Raw genomic sequence first — 21,275 nt, forward strand, 5'->3', positions numbered from 1 at the left:
GGCTCCCCTCCCCCACGGCTGCTGTGATTCCACTAGCAGCCACCACAAAGTTACAGGCAGCGCTAGAGAAGCACAGTATCCCATTGGGTCCCAGCAGAGACAGGTACAAGTGAAGCACGCGTGGCTGTGTTGAGCAGTCAATCAAAGGGAATGACTACTTCAGTTTTTATTTCCTGGAACTGCATGTCAAGCTTCCAGTTTCACATAAAGTATTTCCTTCATTGAGTGTGAAATGAAGATTTCTCATCACGCTTACACCAACATTTGTGTTTTGAGATTTGGGGAAGAAAAGCATAAGGAATTCATAGTAAATTACTTAACGTCGCTCACATTTTCCCAAACGTCGCAAATGCTTTGTGAAAGGCTCACCAGTTTAAAAATCCCACACAACTATCTTTGAAAGATGTCTGGAAGAGTAAACTTAAGGGAGTAGTCCCTGGAGAAAGTTTTCTTACACAGACGGTGGCATCAGGGTGTTCAAACCCGTATTTAAGTACAGAGAGAATGGTGCCCGAGGCTGAACAATGCTATACAGCAACATCTCCCACTGACAAGTCCTAATAGCTGCTACTCAGTGCTTCAGGAAGGCAAGTCACAAAGACTCTGCCTTCACACCAGCAAGTCTGAACACTTCAGCATTGGCAGGCAGGGAGAAATCCTCTCCTTGAGAGGACAGGAGAGAAATCTCATTGATTCAAAAAGAATCATGCGCTGCCATGCACACCACCTCCCCACAGCCCATTCAATCCCTCATCGCCTCTGACCTTACAAAAAACCCGATACTAGTCTGGGGCTAAAGACTATATAGCACATCACAAGCAAAATGCCTTATTTATTGCAGCAGTGGCATGGACCCAAGTGTAAGACCACCAGTGGCCCCATGGACAGCTCTGGCAGCCAGTCAATGGCCACCTATAAGAGCAGCTCTTACTAACCACCAGTTTTTGTATTCCTATATACAGGATGAACCAGAAGTCAGGAGAAGTAGTAAAGAACTATTACCACTACACAGCAAATCCACTGAATCTGAAGTTTCCTTTCGTCAGAGGGGAATCCTCATCAATCTTCTTTAAGCCTCTTAAATTAGCTTCAAAGCAATTCTGTGCAGGTTGCAAAGCTTGCTTAATACAGACCTGGACAGGGGCCAAAGTAACTCAATACAGTAAAAATTCGTGCAGGTAAAACCCAGAAAGAAGAACACCCACTACAGACATCTGCAAAAGCACTACGAAAATAATCAAGAAACCTTTTAGAAGAAATTGTTTCACCACCCACCCACCGGCACAAAAAGCAGCCTCATGCTGACAGAGGCAAAGTACCAGGAGATGGTCTTTTAGAAGAAATGCCTCCTTACTAAGTTTGGCTGCCTAGCTGCAAATGACTACAGGGAGGTATCTCACAGGGTGGTGGGAAGAGGGAGGGGAAGGCAAGAGAAAAATATGGCTGAAAGTTCAGAAATCCTGCAGGACCGGCATGGTAGAAATTGCTTTTAAATCACACTTTTCTAGATTAGTTAAAAGGCAGCATTCCGTTTACCTAAAGCCTTAGTGGTAAATGGCATCCAATGAGACCCCTTTACTCCACTTCTGCAACCTGAAAGACTTCTTGTCTCTTCTCTAAATGTTTATCCTCTGCCCCTTTCAGTGTAATCTCAGGGCTTCCTGCAGCAGAATAATTAGCATCTGCCATGTACGGTTATTCCTTTTCTTTCATCAATTTGCCTTAAATAAAACTTAGTGTACAGTGTAGAGACAGACAGATATCAGATAGGTAACATTTACCTTTTGAGTTAAATATACATTATAGTCATGTTAAACAGAAAAAAGTCCCAGGGACAGTTACAGTCTCTTTCTTGAATTACCTCTGCGCTTACACATTCAAGAAATATATTACTCTGAAGTAGTATAGCATGAGATAAGCAAAGGGCTGTATCAGTTGAAGTAGCACACTGTTATAAATAAAAACATAAGTAACAGCTGCTGGCTAGTGCTATTTCTTTCATTAAACTAAGCTTTACTTCATTGAGAAAACTGCTCTGACAGGAGACAACTCACTGTAATAGTGTGTAGGCATTAGAAAGCAAACACCACTTATCTTCACCATGCTGGAAATCAGTTCAAGTCCTAATGAAAAACACTATAAGAATAAAAATGTAGAGGCAAGTTACCACGGGGTAAGCAAGGAGAAGAACTTACCTTATGCAAACTACTCCACAATAACTATTCTTATTTACGGTTTTACGCTGTGGTAGGTGCACACATCTAATTCAACATGCTGAGAAAGAGAGATATTCACTCAAACAGTAACTGGCTAATCCAGCTTTTCTGTTTCTGACTCCATCTTGCTCAAAACTTGCTTCGCTGTTGAGCTTTTACAAGCTTAAAAAAGAGGATACAAACCCTGTTGTTTTTTCTCCCTAACGCAGGGGCATCTACATGGTTCGGGTTGCTCAAATTTCACCTGTAAACCTGTATCCAAAAATTCTGGCATAGAACAAATTCAATCTTGACACTGGTGATGTCAAGTGCCCAGCTTGTGTCAAAGCCCCAACAGGACCCACATATTCCACTCACATTGCCAAGAAGCTTTATTTATGACTTTCAATAGCTGGACAATTTCGGAGCACTCCGCTCTCTCTTCCTTAGAGAACTGTATCCTGTTTATAGATGTCAAGCTGGCTACCCAAAACCAGAGGTGGTATACATCACTAAACACCTACAAAAATTCTGCATGCAGCTAGCACAATATTGAAAAAATAGCTGATACTCTTCATTTCTACTCTTTGGTTTGAAAAGAAACAGATCATCTACACCGGACAATGCATGTTTCAAAATCAGTCCCAGATCACTCATCCTGTGAATATTTATTCTGAAGAACTTACTGAAATAAGCAGGTCACTTAAAAGTATTGTGAAGCACTTCCATGTGTGATTTCTCACTCAAATCATAGCTACAAATAATTTAATTTCTGAGATTTAAGCCTGAATTTAAAGTTACCCATTTGTGCCCCTACATGATTAAAAAAACCCCACCAAAATGGCAGCAGAAGAAAAAAACCCTTGAGAATGGCTGAAGATAAACTAGTCCTAGAAAATATCTGGGGTGCTAGCTTAGAAGAAAATAATTCTAAGGATCAGATGCTATTGATTTCAACAGTTGTGTCTTGGTGACCACCTCCTTGCTGTGGAGACAGTACTTCAGGCTCATCTATTGTTTTCAGATTTGCAGTACTCATTGTACAATGAAGAAAAATCGCCCAGCGAGTAGCAGGACGTAGAAGAGAATGATGAGAATGAGTTTTTGTGACCCTGTTGTAGCAATACTTAGGAAAAAATTAAACCAAAACCAGTATAAAGCAACGCAGGAAAAATTTCACTCGATGGTGTAATTTCCAGACAGACGTCGTAACAAGACTTTAAGGTACTTCTTAACAGGAACACCACAAAGTATGCTGATACATCCCTGTAATACTGTTGGAATGCCTTTTTTTTTTAAAGCCGTAAGACTAAGGACAGCTTGCAGCAATCTTCTTTCTTGGGCAAAATGTGAACAAGACAGCAAAATTCAACAAACTTATATCAGTCATAAGGAATTTAACTGCTAATAGTCACACTCAACAGCTCAAATGTCTAACCATCTCAAGTCAACTTCAGTGAGTGCTAGCAGTTCAAAAAACACTGATAAGTGGAAGGAAAAAGTCAGCGATGTTCCTGTTGGTAAAAGATTCCCTGATTTTAGGCATTCTACCATTATGCTTCAAGGCTTTTCTGCATCTTGTATATTTTCAGCTGTTAGCAGTGATCACTGTGCACTATTACTTTCAAAAATAATTGACAAATTGGCTGAAAAGCAAGCAGTTCAGGGAGCTGTCAGGGAGAATTTCTGTATCAAATTTTCCCTGTCCATGAGTTCAGCAAGCCAGAACTAAGGAAATCATCTATCTCTTGATATCATTAATCTACACAGTTGAAAAACTAGTTACTATGAATAATAATGATATTTCTAGGAGGCTTCCCTTGTCCCATAAATTTCCTGGGAGATGTCTCAAGGACAGAGCAGAAATAATTAATCTAAGGAAAATGATATTCTATCAGTACCTCTGGGCAGTGTTGATAAAATCAAATCAACGGCTAAATGAAGATGCAAACTAGATTACCCTTAATAAAATTGTGCATTGATGAATTTGTACTGGATCATAAGCAGACAAAAGCCCACAGAAAAAAACCTGACATTATTAGTGACTGAACTGTTTCTGGGTGGAAATTGAACTGCCACCTCCCTTCCTTTTCCTTGGAAAAAACATTCTTTCAGAATGCCCCAAGATTTTATAATTTTTAAACTTTTACTACTTCTGATCTTATACTGAGGGACAAGAGAGAAGTCTCCTGAATGATTCCACTCACACGAGTGTTCCACATACACAAGTTGACAACTGCATTTCTGGATACTTACCAAAGCACTTTGTGTTTAATTTGTCCTATCTTTTCACCGGCGAATGACAATTTCAGGAAAAAACCCAAACCAAACAACAACGCCAAAGCTGTCTAGATAAAAACCTATTCACTAAGAAGCTTTTTTAGCTCTGCCTTACATGTTATTAGTGCAAACTTTTTGTGTTTGGTATTAATGGAGACTACGCCGTTTGAAAGCGTCCAGCAACACCAACATATTGTTAAGAGGTTTGAGTGTGCTACAGAACACTGATAAAAGATAAACCTTTGAGAGGTTCTCCAAAACCCCCACATTTCTATTTAATAAAAATTATTTTCTCAGTACAAACTGAACTGCTCATAACTATTATATGACCATATATGCATTATATGCATCCTTTTCTACGGTAATCATGTTCACAGTGAAAGCAAGGGTCATAGCCTTATGCTATCATTTGCTTCCCTTTTTTCCTTTAAATTGCGAAGTCTGCTCCAAGCAGTGGCCACAGAGCCTCATTTACTTTGCAGAGGCTCCCGGGTTATAAACGACTTAGTTACACTAAGAGTGAATGAAGTCTATGTAAGATCTCACCAACATTTGAAATTGCTATTTTCCATTAATAGTCACCACTCTCAACTCTATTAATCTGTTTTCCACCATAGTGATGAATGTTAATTAACAACAACAAAAATCCTAATCTACCAAGCAGTTTTAGCCCTGGGTGAAGAGAGCAAGTAGAATTTTATTAGGCTGCTGTCCTGCTTTCAGCTGAGGTAGAGTTAATTTTCTTCCTAGTAGCTGGTACAGTGCTGTGTTTTGGATTTAGCATGAGAACAATGTTGATAACACACCAATGTTTTAGTTGTTGCTAGGTAGTACTTACACTAGTCAAGGACTTTTCAGCTTCCCATGCTCTACCGACTGAGAAGGCTGGAGGTGCCCAGGAAGCTGGGAGGGGGCACAGCCAGGACAGCTGACCCAAACTGGCCAAAGGGACATTCCATACCATGTGACGTCATGCTCAGTACATAAACTGGGGGAAAGCTGGCCGGGGGGGCCGCTGCTCGGGGACTGGCTGGGCATCGGTCGGCAGGTGGTGAGCAATTGCACTGTGCATCACATATTTTGTATATTCTTTTATCATTATTATTATTTTCCCTTCCTTTTCTGTCCTATTAAACTGTCTTTATCTCAACCCATGAATTTTACTCCCACTCGGGGAGGGGGGGAAGTGAGCAAACGGCTGTGTGGTGTTTAGCTGCCTGCTGGCTTAAACCACAACAGCTACTGTAATATATATTAGAAGTTTATCTGCATTTTTCACTAGTGTTAAATATTACCAATTATAATTTGTTTTTGTCTCCTGTATGTAGTTAATGCATAGTTAAAATTATTAATCTTCCAAATGCATAATTTATTTCTCTGTCCTGCTTTCAAGCTGTGGTTGGTAAGGGCCCTGCGATGGCCTGCACTGGTATGCTATCCAGCACTCTGGTGAATGTGGTCCATGACTAAGACTCCAAAGTGCTGCGATAACGCAAGTAAATAAAGAAGCAACAACCTTCTATTTCATTCTCTGCAGGCTGTACTACCTTAAACCTCTTTGTATCAGTTGTATGCCAAGCCTAACGAATGACTGCATAAACGAGTTACCAACTTCTGTGTGCTTGGAGGCCTGCAGCTCTGAAACACAAACCTCCCAGCTCTGCCAGAGCCGTTTCTCTTCTGAAAACACCCCAGTTCCCTGGTAGCCTACAGGGACACCATTCAGAATGAGAGATGCATCCACTGTAAAGTATTTAAATGGAACATGTGGCTGTGGGGAAGCTTAATTGCTAACAGGAAACACTGAGGCACTGCAGAAAAGAGGGGACAAGGGAGTGCTTTTTGGAAGGAGAAACAAACAGAAGGCAAACCTACCTGAAAAAGTAAAATGCAATCCAGTAAGACCAGAAGTGCAACATGCTATACTCTAACAGGTGTAGTCACCTACAGGATAGGGAACAACTGACCAAAAAAAAAATTCAGGAAAGTATCTTGGAGTTATAGTACACACCAAACTGAACTTTAACAAACAATGAATTGTTAGGGAAAAGGCAAACCCTGTACTGCGACATATAAGCTGAAGTCTCACCCGCAAGACGTATGAAGTAATGCTGTATTTCTGCTGTATTCAACATTTACAAAGCCTCAGCTAGAGTGCTGTGTTCAGTTTAAAATATGGCACACCATATGCTGGCCATCTAAAGAGATTCTGGGGAAAGAAAGAAGAGTGATAGGAGGCCCAGAAAATACAATCTGCTAGAAAAACTGAACAGAGTGCAGGGTTTTTTTTTTTTTTAAGTTTAAAGAAAAAAAAAATTGTGGGGACACACAGTGAGTGTCTCTAAATATGCAGAAGTTTGCTGTAACTAGAAAGAGAATTACCTGTCTTCCATGTCTGTGAGGAACACAAAGCAATGCATTTCAGCTGCAGCAAGGGAATTTAGGTGAGACCTTGTGGCGGACCCCCTGCTCCCTGCAAAAGCTTTTTAACAGTAAACACAGTGAGACACCGGGACAGATTGCCTAGGGAGACTGAAGGCTTTTAAGTGCAAGGCAGACAAAAGCCAGGCAGGAATGGTACAGGCAGAAGTGACCTGCCACAGAGCCCAGGACAAGATCAGCATGCTCTAGCCTTGGTAGCCACGATGGCCAGCTTTGGGACATGGGTACATGCCCACGTTGCCGCCACTACCTCCAACCACATTCAGGCACTGTAGTTTCTTCCCTTTCCCAGTTTTTCTGTCCCTTGGTTATTACAGCAGCTCTGCCACGGGTTTTTCTGTTCACAACTGCAACATCACCTGCTGGGCAGTAACAGCTGGTTCCTCTCTTCTTGCAGGAAAAGCCAGTATCCTACCTCTTGGCCTGCAATGGATTAGATGATCTTTTGAGATTGCTTTTACCCATGTTTTATATGATTTCAAGAAGAGAGGCTTCAAAAGTAGAAGTGGAGAAGATAAAGGGACCTCCCTTCTCCCTGCCTTCTACCTTTCACAAAACCATGATTGTTTGAGAGATGTGAAGGCCATCCAGGGAGCTTACATATATAATAAAATTTACAGGAACAACTGGTGAGAATAGAAACATTAAAAACCCCACCACTTGCATTGACAATTTGTACTAGTTAAATTTCACCAAATGGTTTAAATTTTTAAATATTAAAAATGTAAATGTTAAAATTAAAAACAATCTTTTAAAACTTGCCCATATATATTACAGATGTGTAAACACCTATAAACGGAGTGCACAATATTTTATTCTCAAGCAGCATGGGCTTCACTAACAAGTAAACAACTGTAATGACTATTGTTCTGGAAATCTGCTTGAATTTAAAAAACATCCCATGGCAGACATGGATATATACCTCTGTATATAGTTCTTACTAAATGTAAGTCCCCTTCTTTGGAAACCTAATGACTACTCAAGAGACTTACATGACACTGCTAGCATAATACCGAAAAAGACAACCAGAAGAGTCTGGTTGTCTTGGTGACCTGGTAAAGGAATTCAATGCGTTTCCCTGCTGGATCAATGGCTCGAATGCTGGCCCACACCAGTGATGACTGACAACTGCAATCATCTAATGATCTTTTGCTAGCTGTGTGAATAAAACCAATGATTGTGGTCCCAGAGCATTCTGTCCTCAATACAGCATTATCATCACAATTTAACACCCTCCTGGGTAGGCTTCATGAGGCAAAGTAATGGGTGGGCAGATGGTTAGAAAAATTCCCACACTTGCAGAGGAGCGCTCTCATTCTGAACAATGCTGGCACGCCGAAGTTTGACATTTAGCCTCAAAAATGGGACAGAGAAAAGAAGTGGTAGCTACCACTTCTTTCTTTCAGTAGAGGACTATACATGCAGTCCTTAGTGTGCTGAAATTTTCCATTTTTATGACTGTTTGGTCTGTGCAAGAATTGAACACAAAGCTTTGGAGCAGTTTTTTTGTGGAAGCATCCTGTGTGTTTAATCCTCCACCACTGATGTATAGTACAGATTGAACAGCCAATTCCAAGACACACAAACACCATACTGATCAAAAGACAGTGTTTTGTCAGCATTTAATATTATTAGAGATATCGAGAGTGGGGGCTTTTTATTGATGCTGAAGTTCTATGAACTGCTACTTGTGTAAGACTAATAACTGTCTTAAGTTTTCAAACCACATCTGAAGACTCAACTCTGAGGATCAGCAAAAAGAGGAGTAGTAAACTACTGCCATTAGAACAGCAAACCATCAAAACATATCCCCAGTGCAACACCTCATCAATGTGCAACCACGGACAAAATTCATTCTGAATGTTTCTGCTCCTGTAGAATGAAGCTAGTAATACTCACTACCTTTGAGGAATAACACTGATATGCTTATACAAAAGGGAGAAGAAAAGTTGAAAGAAGATTCCCACTGAGAATCATTAAATAGAATTCTTACTTATCTTGTGAGTAAGGGAGTTAATTAAAATAGTAATGTGTTCATGGTTAATTACTGGAGGTGAGATCAATCACAGGAGTGAATATGAAAGCTGGAGAAAAAAGAGAAGGGATGAAATCTTCAGTGATTTGTATAGAAAGAGGACACGAAACGAGCATTTTCACAACAACAACATTCTCATTTTAATCTCTCTATATCAGCAAAGAATCTACCTACTGAGATTCCTGAAGGTTTAAACACACATGTTCATTTAACGTGTCCAAGTGAATGACTTTTTAAATCTTTATCCTGATGGCAAAATGTATTTCACCATTTATTGTAAAAATCAAAACTATTTTTTATTCACAATTAATGATACAATCATTTAAGACATGGGAGGCTGTAAAACAATCCTTTAAGCTCCATTACAATTGCTTAAGCTCTTGTTTAAAACTCCTGTGTGTAAAAAGGGATTCTCTACACTATGTTCAATGGTTACAGTTCTGTTTCAATCCATGTTATTTCACCTTGTGTTTTAAGGAATTCTGAGAAAGAAACGAAGCACTGAATGCAGTTTGGGATCAAGTATGCCAACTAACAGCTCCGCTCACTAGAAAAGTGGATAACAAACCACTGCGAATTCAAACAGAAGTTCTACTAAGGCATAAGAGTAATATTTCGCAATGAGTTTTAGTTAAACTACTAAGCAATCACTTCTCTCATAGGCTTCAAACGAATGTTTTTATAATGTCTTGAGGAGCATGAAGTTTCTACAGACTCTAACATTTTAAGAAGCTCTTCAATTCCCTGCACACTTAGCAGAAAAATAAACAATCTAATATTAAAAGCTTGGAACTAGTGAATCACAAAGCTTATATGACGATCCAAATGAACACAGACTGGTATTTTAGTATTATCCCCCGCACTGTGTGGTCTGGTATTGTGCTAATTCTTCCTAAGAGCAGTTCTGTACTCCTCCATCCCAAACCACATTTCCTTTGTTCTGCATTCTGCTGAACAAAAGCTCCCAACATCCTAAACTGTGTAGCAATCCTCTGTGGTATGCAAGAAGGGGATAAAGCAACCCCAGACATTTAGACCTTAAAGAGGGATTTGAACTGGATTGGTGAAGAAAGCAATGCAAAATCCTATCACCTCATCCTCTTACTTGGAATACGGAGATCTGGTTCCTACTCCAGACACTTAGGGAGTATCACAGTCTGCCAGAATTACTGGTGTAATTATCTGAAGTGCATTGGATGGGGCTGCTTAAATATAATGGGTGTGGAGCCAACTGCTACTCCTCTGCTCAGACATAAGGATTTCAAAGTTCAAGAGCATGTAAGGCCATTATGGGAAATCCTTCTACTTGATACTCTTCTAGACATAAAGTCCTTCACACTGACAATTTCTCCCCTTAAAATGGAGTGTAATGTGGCTGCAAATATGTAACATATTTAATACACAATCTCTCGGCTTTCAAGAAATACAGGGCCTTAAAACTAGAGGACTGCACTTTCAGTTAGCGTTTCTTCACTGACCTGCAATTAGAAGAGGTAATGGCAGATTAAAGTGGTGTTGTAACAACCACATGCCAAGGGTGTAAGATGCTAAATTCACATTGGCAAACAGCCAATACTGCCACAGTTGTCACTGTGATTTTCTTGATGTCCTCTGGAGTGAGACCGTTTTTCTTGGTGCCAAAACCAGAGCCGTTGCCAAAACACTGGCAGAGATCAGAGCTGAAGACTTCAGTCTTCTTCCTGGGAACTCTGACGGAAGCAGCTCAAAGCTCATTTTCCCCCCTGCAAGAGGGCAGGTGTCTGACACGCTGTGGCAAGCACTAAAACTGGTACATTTCTTCACATTCTGTCCCCCCGCCCCGATATTTCTTCAATTTCTTCCTCACTGCAATATGGAACCACAAGGAAATAAAAGGAGTAAAATAGAAACAAAAAACAATAAGCAACTTGTTTCCCCCAAATATTAATTCTACCCTCCCATCCCATGAGATTTGAGGCAGGATTCAAACCCCAAATACTGTTAGAAGCAAGGAAGTCCAGCTCCTCAAAAATCAATCCCCTTTTGGCTCTGTGCTGGATTCTCAGAAGGGGGAAGAGAAGGATGCCAAAACAACTTACTTCCCTGAAGAAAAGAGGGGAATTCATTGTCTCTGCTCAGAATCAATGTAAGAAGTACATGCCTCTCTTCTCTGGTTTGAGAGTGCTTTTTCTCAACAGAGATAAATTCAGAGCTATTGAATTTCTCTCCAAACTCCAGTGATCTATTCATACATACTTAGATAAGGGAAAGAAACAACAGTAAGACCATCTCTATATCCACACTGAAAAAACAGGGATAATATCAGCTCTTGCATTGCTAAGCAGGTTGAGCTTACTACAGCTTTCACAGGACGCTGCTTTCCTCTGCTGCCCTCTGTTACTTTTTATTTTAATGATGGAATCTAATCTAATGCTCATGGAATGACACCACCAGCAATGGCGAGATCCAGGAATAGCGTGGGCAGGTGCTGTGCACAAGTTTCTCCCACAACTCTGCCAATCAACCTCAAGCCTGACCCATCTTCTCTGAGTTGTATTTTCCTGAAACAGAGATTAACCGCTGTGCCAAACTGTACGGTGCAAAGTTCCATTAGGAATTAGAATGACTGTAGACAAATTTTCCCTATCAGTGACTCACAATGTGAAATCAGTGCTGTAAGGGCTTGAAGATGGGGGTGAAAGACTGAAGAATAAACTTCTCATGAAAATTACTTCACCTATAAAAAATAATTTCTGCAAAAGAAAGAGGAGGAAATTCACCCCAGCCCCAAGAAAAGAAATATCCTTTTTAAGGCTTGTCCTTCTTTCATCTCTGCAACAATATCTAAACAGCAGCTGCTCTTAAATCAAACTAAGTTGTAAAACTAAGTTGTGTTATGAATTTCACCATTCTTCTGCAAGAGCTAATCCAAAGTGCATCTGTCAATAGCAACATCTATTTTTGGTTCATCTCAAACTATTTTAAGGACAGTACTGCAAGGTATTCAAAGAATGGCAAAGGAAGCCAAACAACATTTTTATTGTTGCAGTTTCAACACTTATAATCCTGCATATCAGCCTAAAAGTAGGTGAGTTATGAGCCAGGCCAGAAGACTGCTTATCCATGATTAAGTGTCACTGTGAGGTGTTAATATGGAGAGGCATAGAAGAACTTAGTTGGCAACTCTGTAAAGATAAAATAAAGGCTTTTTACTTAAAGCAGCAGTTGAGTTATTTATGCAGTAAACAGCTTACAGCAAGTGCCATTTGTAAGTTCCTGCAAAAGTGTTTTTTCCTCCTGTAAAACCCACCCCAGGCTGTTTCCTGAAAAAGTCTGTCATTGTGATGGATGGAAGCGTGCAAGGAAGCAGAGACAAATTTCAAGAAGCGTTTGGCAGAGGAAAAGTTATTAACACAACTTAATATATCATTTAACAAAAGTAGCCAGAATAAATTTTTGATGTGTGGCAAGCATTTTAATCAGTCTGACTTTTTCATGAAGGTCACACAGAGTCTTTCAAGGTAAGGGCATATGCACGCGCTACTGCACAGTAAGTCAGACTATGTACTCGCAGGGTGTCACATACAGCCAACAACCTACAGGCACACTCTTACCCTGGTGTAAAGGTCGGGTACATTGAAACAGCTCTCCCTTCAGTGCAAGGTAAGTTGGCTAATTTGTTCTTACTTTGGGCTGCCAAAGGGCAAGAACTTAACCTCAGGTACTACAAAGCAGCTGCTCTACCATAGATTTACTTAGTGTAGTAAACTTTATCACTGGTCCACACTTGCACCGCACAGCATCTGTGAAATACTGTAAAGTGGATCCAAAAGAGCAAAAAACAAGCACCGTGGCATTTTCCAATTGCCGTTAATTCAGGTTTCATGTACATGACACCTTACACTTCAGCTGAAATCTTCTTAACTCAGTTATGTTCAAAGACTGCTAAAGAACAACTCATTAAAGTTTCATATATGCTACACAGACAAAGCTAGGCAGATTGCTAGTCTTAGTAGGTATTTCTTCAGGTATATGAGAATAAAGGAAAAACCTGGGCAGGAGACCTGCTTTTCATTAAGGACATGGATCAGGACAGAGCGAGCAATATTTTTCTTTACTACTTAATAATTCTGATGGAAAATAAAATTATGAAATAAATCCCACAGTGTTGTTCATTCTCCTGTAATCAGCAATCTTTGCCTATTCTCAATATATTTCTTGCATTCTTAATTTTGAGTTTCTTTCACAATTCCCTGCAATGTTGCCTGAGTTTTGCAACGGCTAAGCCACGCTTTCATCTAAGTCAACAGCCGTTTATAAACTGCTTTGATAAGCTGCCATCTCCCTTTCCCTTCTCCAACCAGAAGCATCATCAAGGGTCCAAGTGGGACCCCACAAATGGAAACGAGGACTGAAGTCTGGCAGAAGTGTGTAGCACTGGCAGGCTGAGTTACTACAAAGGCGACCAGGCAGTCCCAGCCCTGGCCCTGACGAACAGCCTCTTTCACAGCTCAGCTGAGATTTCTCCATGGATCTGAATGATATGGGAAACCAATCTCCAAGATGTTGCCACACTGAGATCATTTGTTGATAAAAGGCAAAACTGGATGAGTGGTGAGCCAAGAGTGCTCTTTATAAGCACTGATCCCAGTGTAACTACACAGGTCACACTTCCCTTGAGCTGGTACTGAGCAGGAGTGAGTAAGGAGAAAACCAGAAACGGTGATATTGACTTCCACCCCATTACAGCCTAGCAGTGAAGCTCTGCCAGTGATTTACAAAGTGAAGGTTTCCAAGGGCATAGCAACAGCATGCTTCCTCCTTGAAATTATTTGTATTACTGTTCTACTTTACCTTAATTTAGCATGTAATTGATTTAAATGCAAAATGAGATTTTGTTTTTCCAGATATTTATTTCATAAAATTTGATTTACTAGAAAAATACATTATTTCTAATTCATGGCAACCCCTTCTAAGCTCTTTTTAATTACATGGGTATTTGTGTTCCATTATTATCCTTCTGAGTTTGACGGCAGTATTATAATTGTACCAAGTTCTTTCCTAAAGAGAATGCTGTTTTCTTTCCCTTTTTCAGCTCACTATGCCCTGAAGTTATCCTGCGGAAGTCCCTTAATGAATCTGAGTGAAGCAGTAGCAACATACTCTCTGTGAGAACATTTCCAGCAGCTGTCCTCTACAACAGTCTTATTTCTGTCTGGAGATGCAGAGACAAACAGATGGGGCTGTTTACAACCACCTCATGCACACACACTACTGTCTTTATGCTTTTGGAGAATCTGCCCTGTGTATGTGCCAGAAGCAAAATTAAAAATAAGAGATTAAGAAAAATATCTAATCTCCTTTCAAAGACTCCAAGCCATGCTGTCACACTGGTGCTTAACTTTATCTTCTAGATCATTTCACCGTTTTCCAGGCTAAGCTTATTTAAGTTCCACTTTAGGCGCTGGATCTTGTTATACCTTTGTCTATAGAAATAAAAATCCTCTATTCCACTCTTACTCTACAGATGCAAAATCCTACATATAAAATAATTAATCCACCCTCCAATATTTCTTCTATATATTGCAGGTATTAAATATACTAAGCATCACAGTATAATGACTGTTCTTCTAGACCCCTAATTATTTTGGTTGAGTCACCATCCCTGGAGGTATTTAAAAGACGTGTAGATGTGGCATTTAGGGACATGGTTTAGTGGTGGACTTGGCAGTGTTAGGTTTATGATTGGACTCGATGATCTTAAAGGTCTTTTCCAACCTAAATGATTCTATGATTTCAACAAGTTTCTATGAACTCCCTCTAGAAGTTCCGTATCTTCCTTAAAGTCCTGATCAGGGCATAGTATTTTATCAGGGGCTTACCTAAGCTGTGTTTAGTTGAAAGATCACTTACTACTTAAAACGTATATTTTGCATAATCTTTTTAGTCACAATACTTGTTATGAGGCCAAAGCAGTTGTCTGTGAAGAGCCCTGTACTTTCCTGAACCTGTTCCATATCATCTGTAGCTTACACTGTTTTCCACAGGAGTAATTCCTCTTAACTTTATAAGCCTTAAACTTAGCTAATTCTTACATGCCTTCACTTATGTGTGAGGAATAGGCACCTCCAAAGAGTCTCCATGCTACTAAACTAAGGTACCTGTCTGAGCCTTTGCTGCACCTACAATAACATTTCAGTTCAAAACAAAAGTGTGGTTCCAAAGCAAGTCTCCTCACCACTCTCACTTCCCACAGCAGAGTGGTTTCAGTGTATGCAGACTAGATTCCTTCTGGATGAAACTCAAGTAGCAGATACACTCCAGGAGTGCACCAAAAGTACTTCAATCGATAATGGAGATTCAGTTCACAGGACAGGACTACAGCTAGTCCAAAGTAAAACTCTCAAAATGGACATTGGATCCTCAGCACAAGCCATTTCCCTCCTGCTATTATTATGCCACACTGCTTGTTACTGTAGATGCAGCTTATGGCCTTCCAGGGATTGCAAAGGGAGCTCTGGGAGACCAGCTGAGACAACCTACCTGATTTCAGATTTGAAGCGGGATAAATCCCTCCTTGGTTCCCAGATGTCTTACCCTCACTTGGTTATACTGAAATGCAGATTGTCATAATGGGACCATTTAACAAGGAGTTCACATCGTTATAAATCAGTAATCTGCTGTCCTGCTTACTTTGTTAACTGCCAATCTTTGCTGACTCCAAATACTTTATCAGCAAAGATTTTATTTTCTAGATTCCTGAGGAATGTACTGAACAGCATTATACCTTGCTAGGAAAGACCTCACTCATTTCTCTCCATGTTCACATCTCACAGAACCAGTTTGTAGATCATCCATGTCTGTAATTTTAACTCCACTTGTTCAAACTTTTAAATCCAGGGGCCTTTGTTTTATCAAGGCAAAAAGCCTCTTAGGAAATTTGAGCCTTTGATGGCTTTATAAACCATCCATGCAATCTTGCCCTCCCAAGAGGCATATTTGACAACACCTGTTTTTCACAAAACCATGCTACATAGGACTAATATGTTTGTCTTTTAGTTCTTTATCCATGGAGTCCCAATGAATCATTAGAACCTTGGGAAACAGAGTATTAATGCAGTGCTAACCTACTATTTATTAAGTACTGAAGCAATATCCCATGGACCCAGATCCTATGGTACTAGGTAGTGTACAGATAGAATGGAAGGGTCCCTGTCCCAAATTGTTTAAACATCTAATACTAAAAGCTGTTAGACCTGTACAATAATTCCTTCATGGGATTTTGCATTTGAAATGTTAATTACATATATGTACGTATTTTAAATTGCTTTTATCCTTTGCTCCTTGTTCTAGTTGTTCCAGCACTGCAAGCAAAGGGTCTAATCCACTTCTTATGAAAATCAAAGTGAGTTGCTCCAAGTGTAACTGCACTGATGCATTAATGAACACAATATACTACAGCACTTCTTGCAAAGGTGGACAGAATGGGAAATTCTTACACAGCATGAATGAAAGTGATTTTTCTGTTCACATCACTAGATATTTTCCTGCTTTCCTTCCAAATAATCATGGTTAAGACCTTTCATAGTTCCACGGCAGATTTCATATTTGATGCCCGCTACAAATGAATCAATGCATTTCCTTCTTTCCTCCCAATTTCTTCTTGAGGTCTTAATAGAGATCCACAGGATGAACTTGTGGCAAAAATCATCACTATTTTTATACAAGAGTGGTGGGGACAGAAGTGTTTTATCTGTTGTTGCCACTTCCCACGGTGGGCCCCGGAATACTGTGGAAGTGCTGGGAAGATGACTGGCTATTCCAAGTTTCCGCTATTTCTCCACTGCCTCTTAAGCCTTGCCCTATCACACACTTGCCTACTGGAGCCGTGCCAAGTTGCCCTGGTGGAAGAAATACATAAACATGGAAAAGCAGCAACTTGATGTTAAAACAAATACCAAAGAATACTGTAACATGGGAGAAAAAAATAAATCAGAGAACATATTGCCTCATAATGTGAGACGACTGAGGATTGAGTCTGCCCCATTACTTGCAGTGGCATCTTCCAATCTCTCTAACAAGACTTGGTGGAATTCCTTCAGACTTGCAACCCAGGAGCTAATCAAAGCACTCTCACCTTTAGCCAAGTGCAATTTTGTTAAATCCTTGCATAAGTGATTGCAGCAAAACAGCAGAATTCATGTTTATTACCTGAACTGTCTGGTAAACCGAAGGATCAAATCCTTTCACAGTCACCTCCCGGAAAACTCTTGGCTCCAGTTCCTCTTTGGTCAGATCACAGTGATATATAATACCTAAAACAGAGTGCAAGTTTGTCAGCTTAGTGTATGTCCATCATTAAAAGGATGCTGGTTTAGGCACTGTGATGGATTAATGAATGGCAAAGGTAGCTCAGCAGGGTGAAAAACAGTAGCTCCAGACACATTCTTTCAGTTAATATGTAATTTAACACATACATATATGCACTTCGTCTAGGAAGGGTGCAAAGGCTTTCTGTACATAAAGAATAATTCTCACCGCCCATACAAAGCCAGGTATCCAAAGTGGGTTAAGCAAAATGGAGAAAAGATTTGTTTTCATAAAGTTACACAGCACTTACTGAGAATGATAATGTTGGAAGAAAGAAGTATAAAGTCAATTTTAAAATATCTCCTCTAGAACCACCAGACTGAGAATAAATTTATCAAGAATTTCACTCAGGTCAACGTTTTTCTCTTTATGATAAAATATTTTGAAATTACAATTCAAATGGACCCCCAGATAACAGAAGGAGCTGAGCATCCACTTCAAATTGTGGCAGACTAGCACAGGTTACCTATGTAACTGAATGAATTTGGTCTCGTATAATTTGTTTTACATCCTGATCCTGCAGGTTTGAAGGCAACTTCACTTGCTTGAGTTGTACCTACGATTTCCAAAGGATTGTGCACATGAGAAAATTTATGTCTATAAGCAGTATAAAATTTCTGGGTTGCAGCAGAGGCAGAATCACAGAGACTATAGCAATCTAGACACTACACAGATGTGTCACTGGCCAAGAAGAGTTTTGCATTTAGACTATAAATCACATTTCCTGTCATTCAATCCTAAGAACATTTGAGCATGTGCCATACAGTGTGACTATCATTGTGTTTGCACACTGGTTAATGTACTACAAAATCCTAATATTCATGGATATACTACAGATACATATGATACATAAAACTAACCTCAGTGTTAATTATTCTTTGTTTTTCTGCTTTACAACAAACTGGTCTCTGTAGAATTTTAAATGTGTATCAGAGAAAACAACACTAGAAGTTAAGACAACAAACCCTCTACAGGGATCCTCAATGTAATAAAATTAATCAAGGTGGAGAGGACTTGACTGAAATACTGCTGGGTTGTGTATATTTTGGATACTTTCAGAAAACCAGAAGTAATTATTATAGAGGTTATAGCTATAAAAAATTATATTGAAACATGAAATAATGAGGAAACATATCTGATACAAGAGATTTACCTTGTTAAATCACTTTTAAATGACTGTGGAAAATCAAAGATACAGATTGGCAAAGGAGCACAGATGAAAACCAGTATTTCTAATAACTGATAAAGCCTCTTTCCACAATGGTGAATTAATAGGGGAATAAAAGTAGGACTACTCTAATCCGCTGGGAACTTTTTTTCTTCATTTGTCACAAAGTGACTAGCAAGCCTAATGCAGGGTGACAGGTACAAACAAGCATTAAAGCAGCATTTGCCTTAAAGATTAGGAGCCGGAAAGTGATGCGAAAGCACAAAGGAAAGCACACCAGGCAGTCACAGGCAGAGCAGTCATTTGACATATATACAGCTGCCCAAGCTGGATAATGTATTGGCAAACATTACACACAGAGCAGGCAGAATAGCTGCATATTAGGAAACCACATGATGAAGCATAAGCACAGTCATAGACTGCATTTCAGGAGTCAATCAACCTAATATTACAGTAACATGCAATTGAACCTCTGGTACTGCATCTCTTATTCTGTTGTCTTTTTAGCGGCATGGCAGTTAATATCCAAAAACATAGTAATGCTGGGGCTTGCACTCTTTTGCTGGGTGCTAAATAAATGCAAAACACTAGAGTTGCTCACTTAAGCGTCTGACTGGAGTGGACAGCAGGGATAACTGTATTTTTTAGGGAATAGCAAAAATTGTTTTTATGGTGTCGGCATCTATGCTTTTAGAAGTGCTTTATTCATTATTTCATATACATGTTTACTATCACTTTTGTTGTAGATATTAAACACCAGTATGTTAATTTGTTTCTTATTAGAAAAAAATATAGTGCAACTTAATACAAGTGCAAGTTATATTGATTTCTAAGTAAAGTAGGAAGATCTAGGTTAACCAAGGACCATCCCTATACCTTTTCTCTAGTTATTTTACTGATAGGCAAACGGAGGTTGCATGCAAATTAAAAAAATATCTGCACACCTACCTAAAAATTACCTCTCTGTTCTGCTTTCCTCACCCTTTCCTTACTCCCATACATTCTACCTCCACTTCTTCCCTTCCTCTTTCTTCCAGCTTCCAGGTCGCTCTGCCCCAGTTAAGAGAGCTACGCTATGGTGAATTCTCTGTAGGCACATGGATGAAAAGGAGAAAAAAAAATCTGCCTAAGCAAGCAGCAGGCAGTGAGAGCAGCCATTACTGGCTAGCTGGCAAGCCAGGGGCTAAAAAAGATCTGAGGGCTCTTCCCCTCCACATGTTTAGCAGCTGCAGAGACTCTGCTGGCTCAGCTGAGATGAATGGTGCAGGTTTACAAGACTGGCAACTTCTGGCCCACGAGGTGGGATGCGAGCAAGTGAACTATCTGAACCATCAAGTTGGGATGAAGTTAGAGGTAAAAGCAAGAGTGTCCTCAAGCTCCTCCCCAGATGCAATGGCTGCAATGATCTGAACGTTATTTACAAGCTTGTTTAAAAAAGGAACTAGAAACATAATACATCTTATTTCTGGTTATGCAAACAGTAAGATAAGAATAGGAAATTCATCACACTTCTTATCTGCTAAGCTTGAAACATAGTTTTGATAATTTGACACAATCCTTTGTAGCAAAACCAGCAAACCTATCAAAAATATTATATAGCCATTTTGCAGTGTGGCTGTGCTCTGAAACAGCAAAAATATGTCAGATGCTATAAGAACATTTTTGATCATCTTATGATTCATGATCACTCACACCCTGGAAGAAGATAAAGATTCTGGAGACTATCTCCCCTCTTCATATTTGCATCCTGTCCTGTATTAGCTATTGATTGTTTGGGCCATAAAGAAAGAAAGAAAAAAAAAAGAGAGCACAGCAAATACATTTTCTTGTCATATACTAGCTTGACAACTGTGTAGAAACTCCCTTCCTGTTCAAAATCCTGGAATACTTATTGGTGTGCCACATATATTACATAATGCTTTGGACAGCTCTGGCTTTGCAGGATTGTACAAAGAGGATTCCCACAGCAATCCAACACCACCAAGTGTTGTAAGGACAGATAGTAAGGGTGCTTTAATGAGGCTATGCATAAATGAATCACAAAGCTGTCAGAGAAAGAATATTTGTGACTTTTATTAACGTTCTACAAAACTGTGATGAAAGTCACATTAAATGCATTAAAAATTGTCTTTAACAGAACTTGTAAACTTGTATCTCGCTGTATGAAGCAAGAGCCGTGAGAATGCTACAATTTCATCTCTAGTACAAGCCCGCCTTGAGTAATTTCTCAGTGCAGGTCTCTCAAGTATTAGTAGGCATATTATTCAGGCTTCATGGATCAAGGACTGGTACATTTTAAAGTGCACAACCACTGTGCACAGGGGGGGAAGTAGTTTAATCTGCATCTTAGACATACCTAATAACTAACTGAGCCTGGTGTCACCAGCAGAATTTTGGGGGTTTTGATCATGGATCGGTCTACACGACACCAGGCCTACTGACAACAGACGGGGTACACCTGTCTCAAAGGGGGAAAGGGATCTTTGCACAGGAGTTAGCAGGACTCATTGAAAGAGCTTTAAACTAGATCTGAAGGGGGAAAGGGATAAAACCAGGCTCACTACAGATAAGCCTGGGGGCAGCACGCCAATGTTTGAGGGACAGTCTACTGGTGAGGTCCTTTGGTCTGCTGTCTCAGTGGAGGTAGGGGATGGAGATCCATGCAGCAGCAAAGGCGCCAGGATTATGGATGGGTTAGAAACCACGGAAAAGGTGGCGGAATAGCCCAACTGAAGTGCATCTACACCAATGCGCGCAGCATGGGCAACAAACAGGAGGAGCTGGAAGCCACTGTGCAGCAGGAAAA

General features: G+C 39.9%; 1 protein-coding gene across 1 annotated transcript in view; it reads right to left on the minus strand.

Moving 5' to 3' along the window:
* Nucleotides 1-21,275, minus strand: part of PREP (prolyl endopeptidase) — a 116,676-nt gene that overhangs the window by 23,127 nt on the left and 72,274 nt on the right. Inside the window, exon 9 of the mRNA XM_019473576.1 lies at nt 17,143-17,246. Coding sequence (XP_019329121.1) covers nt 17,143-17,246 — 104 coding nt within the window. The remainder of the gene's footprint in view (nt 1-17,142; nt 17,247-21,275) is intronic.

The sequence above is a fragment of the Aptenodytes forsteri genome, unplaced genomic scaffold (assembly GCF_000699145.1).
Source record: "Aptenodytes forsteri isolate BGI_AS27 unplaced genomic scaffold, ASM69914v1 Scaffold171, whole genome shotgun sequence".
Lineage (NCBI taxonomy): Eukaryota > Metazoa > Chordata > Aves > Sphenisciformes > Spheniscidae > Aptenodytes > Aptenodytes forsteri.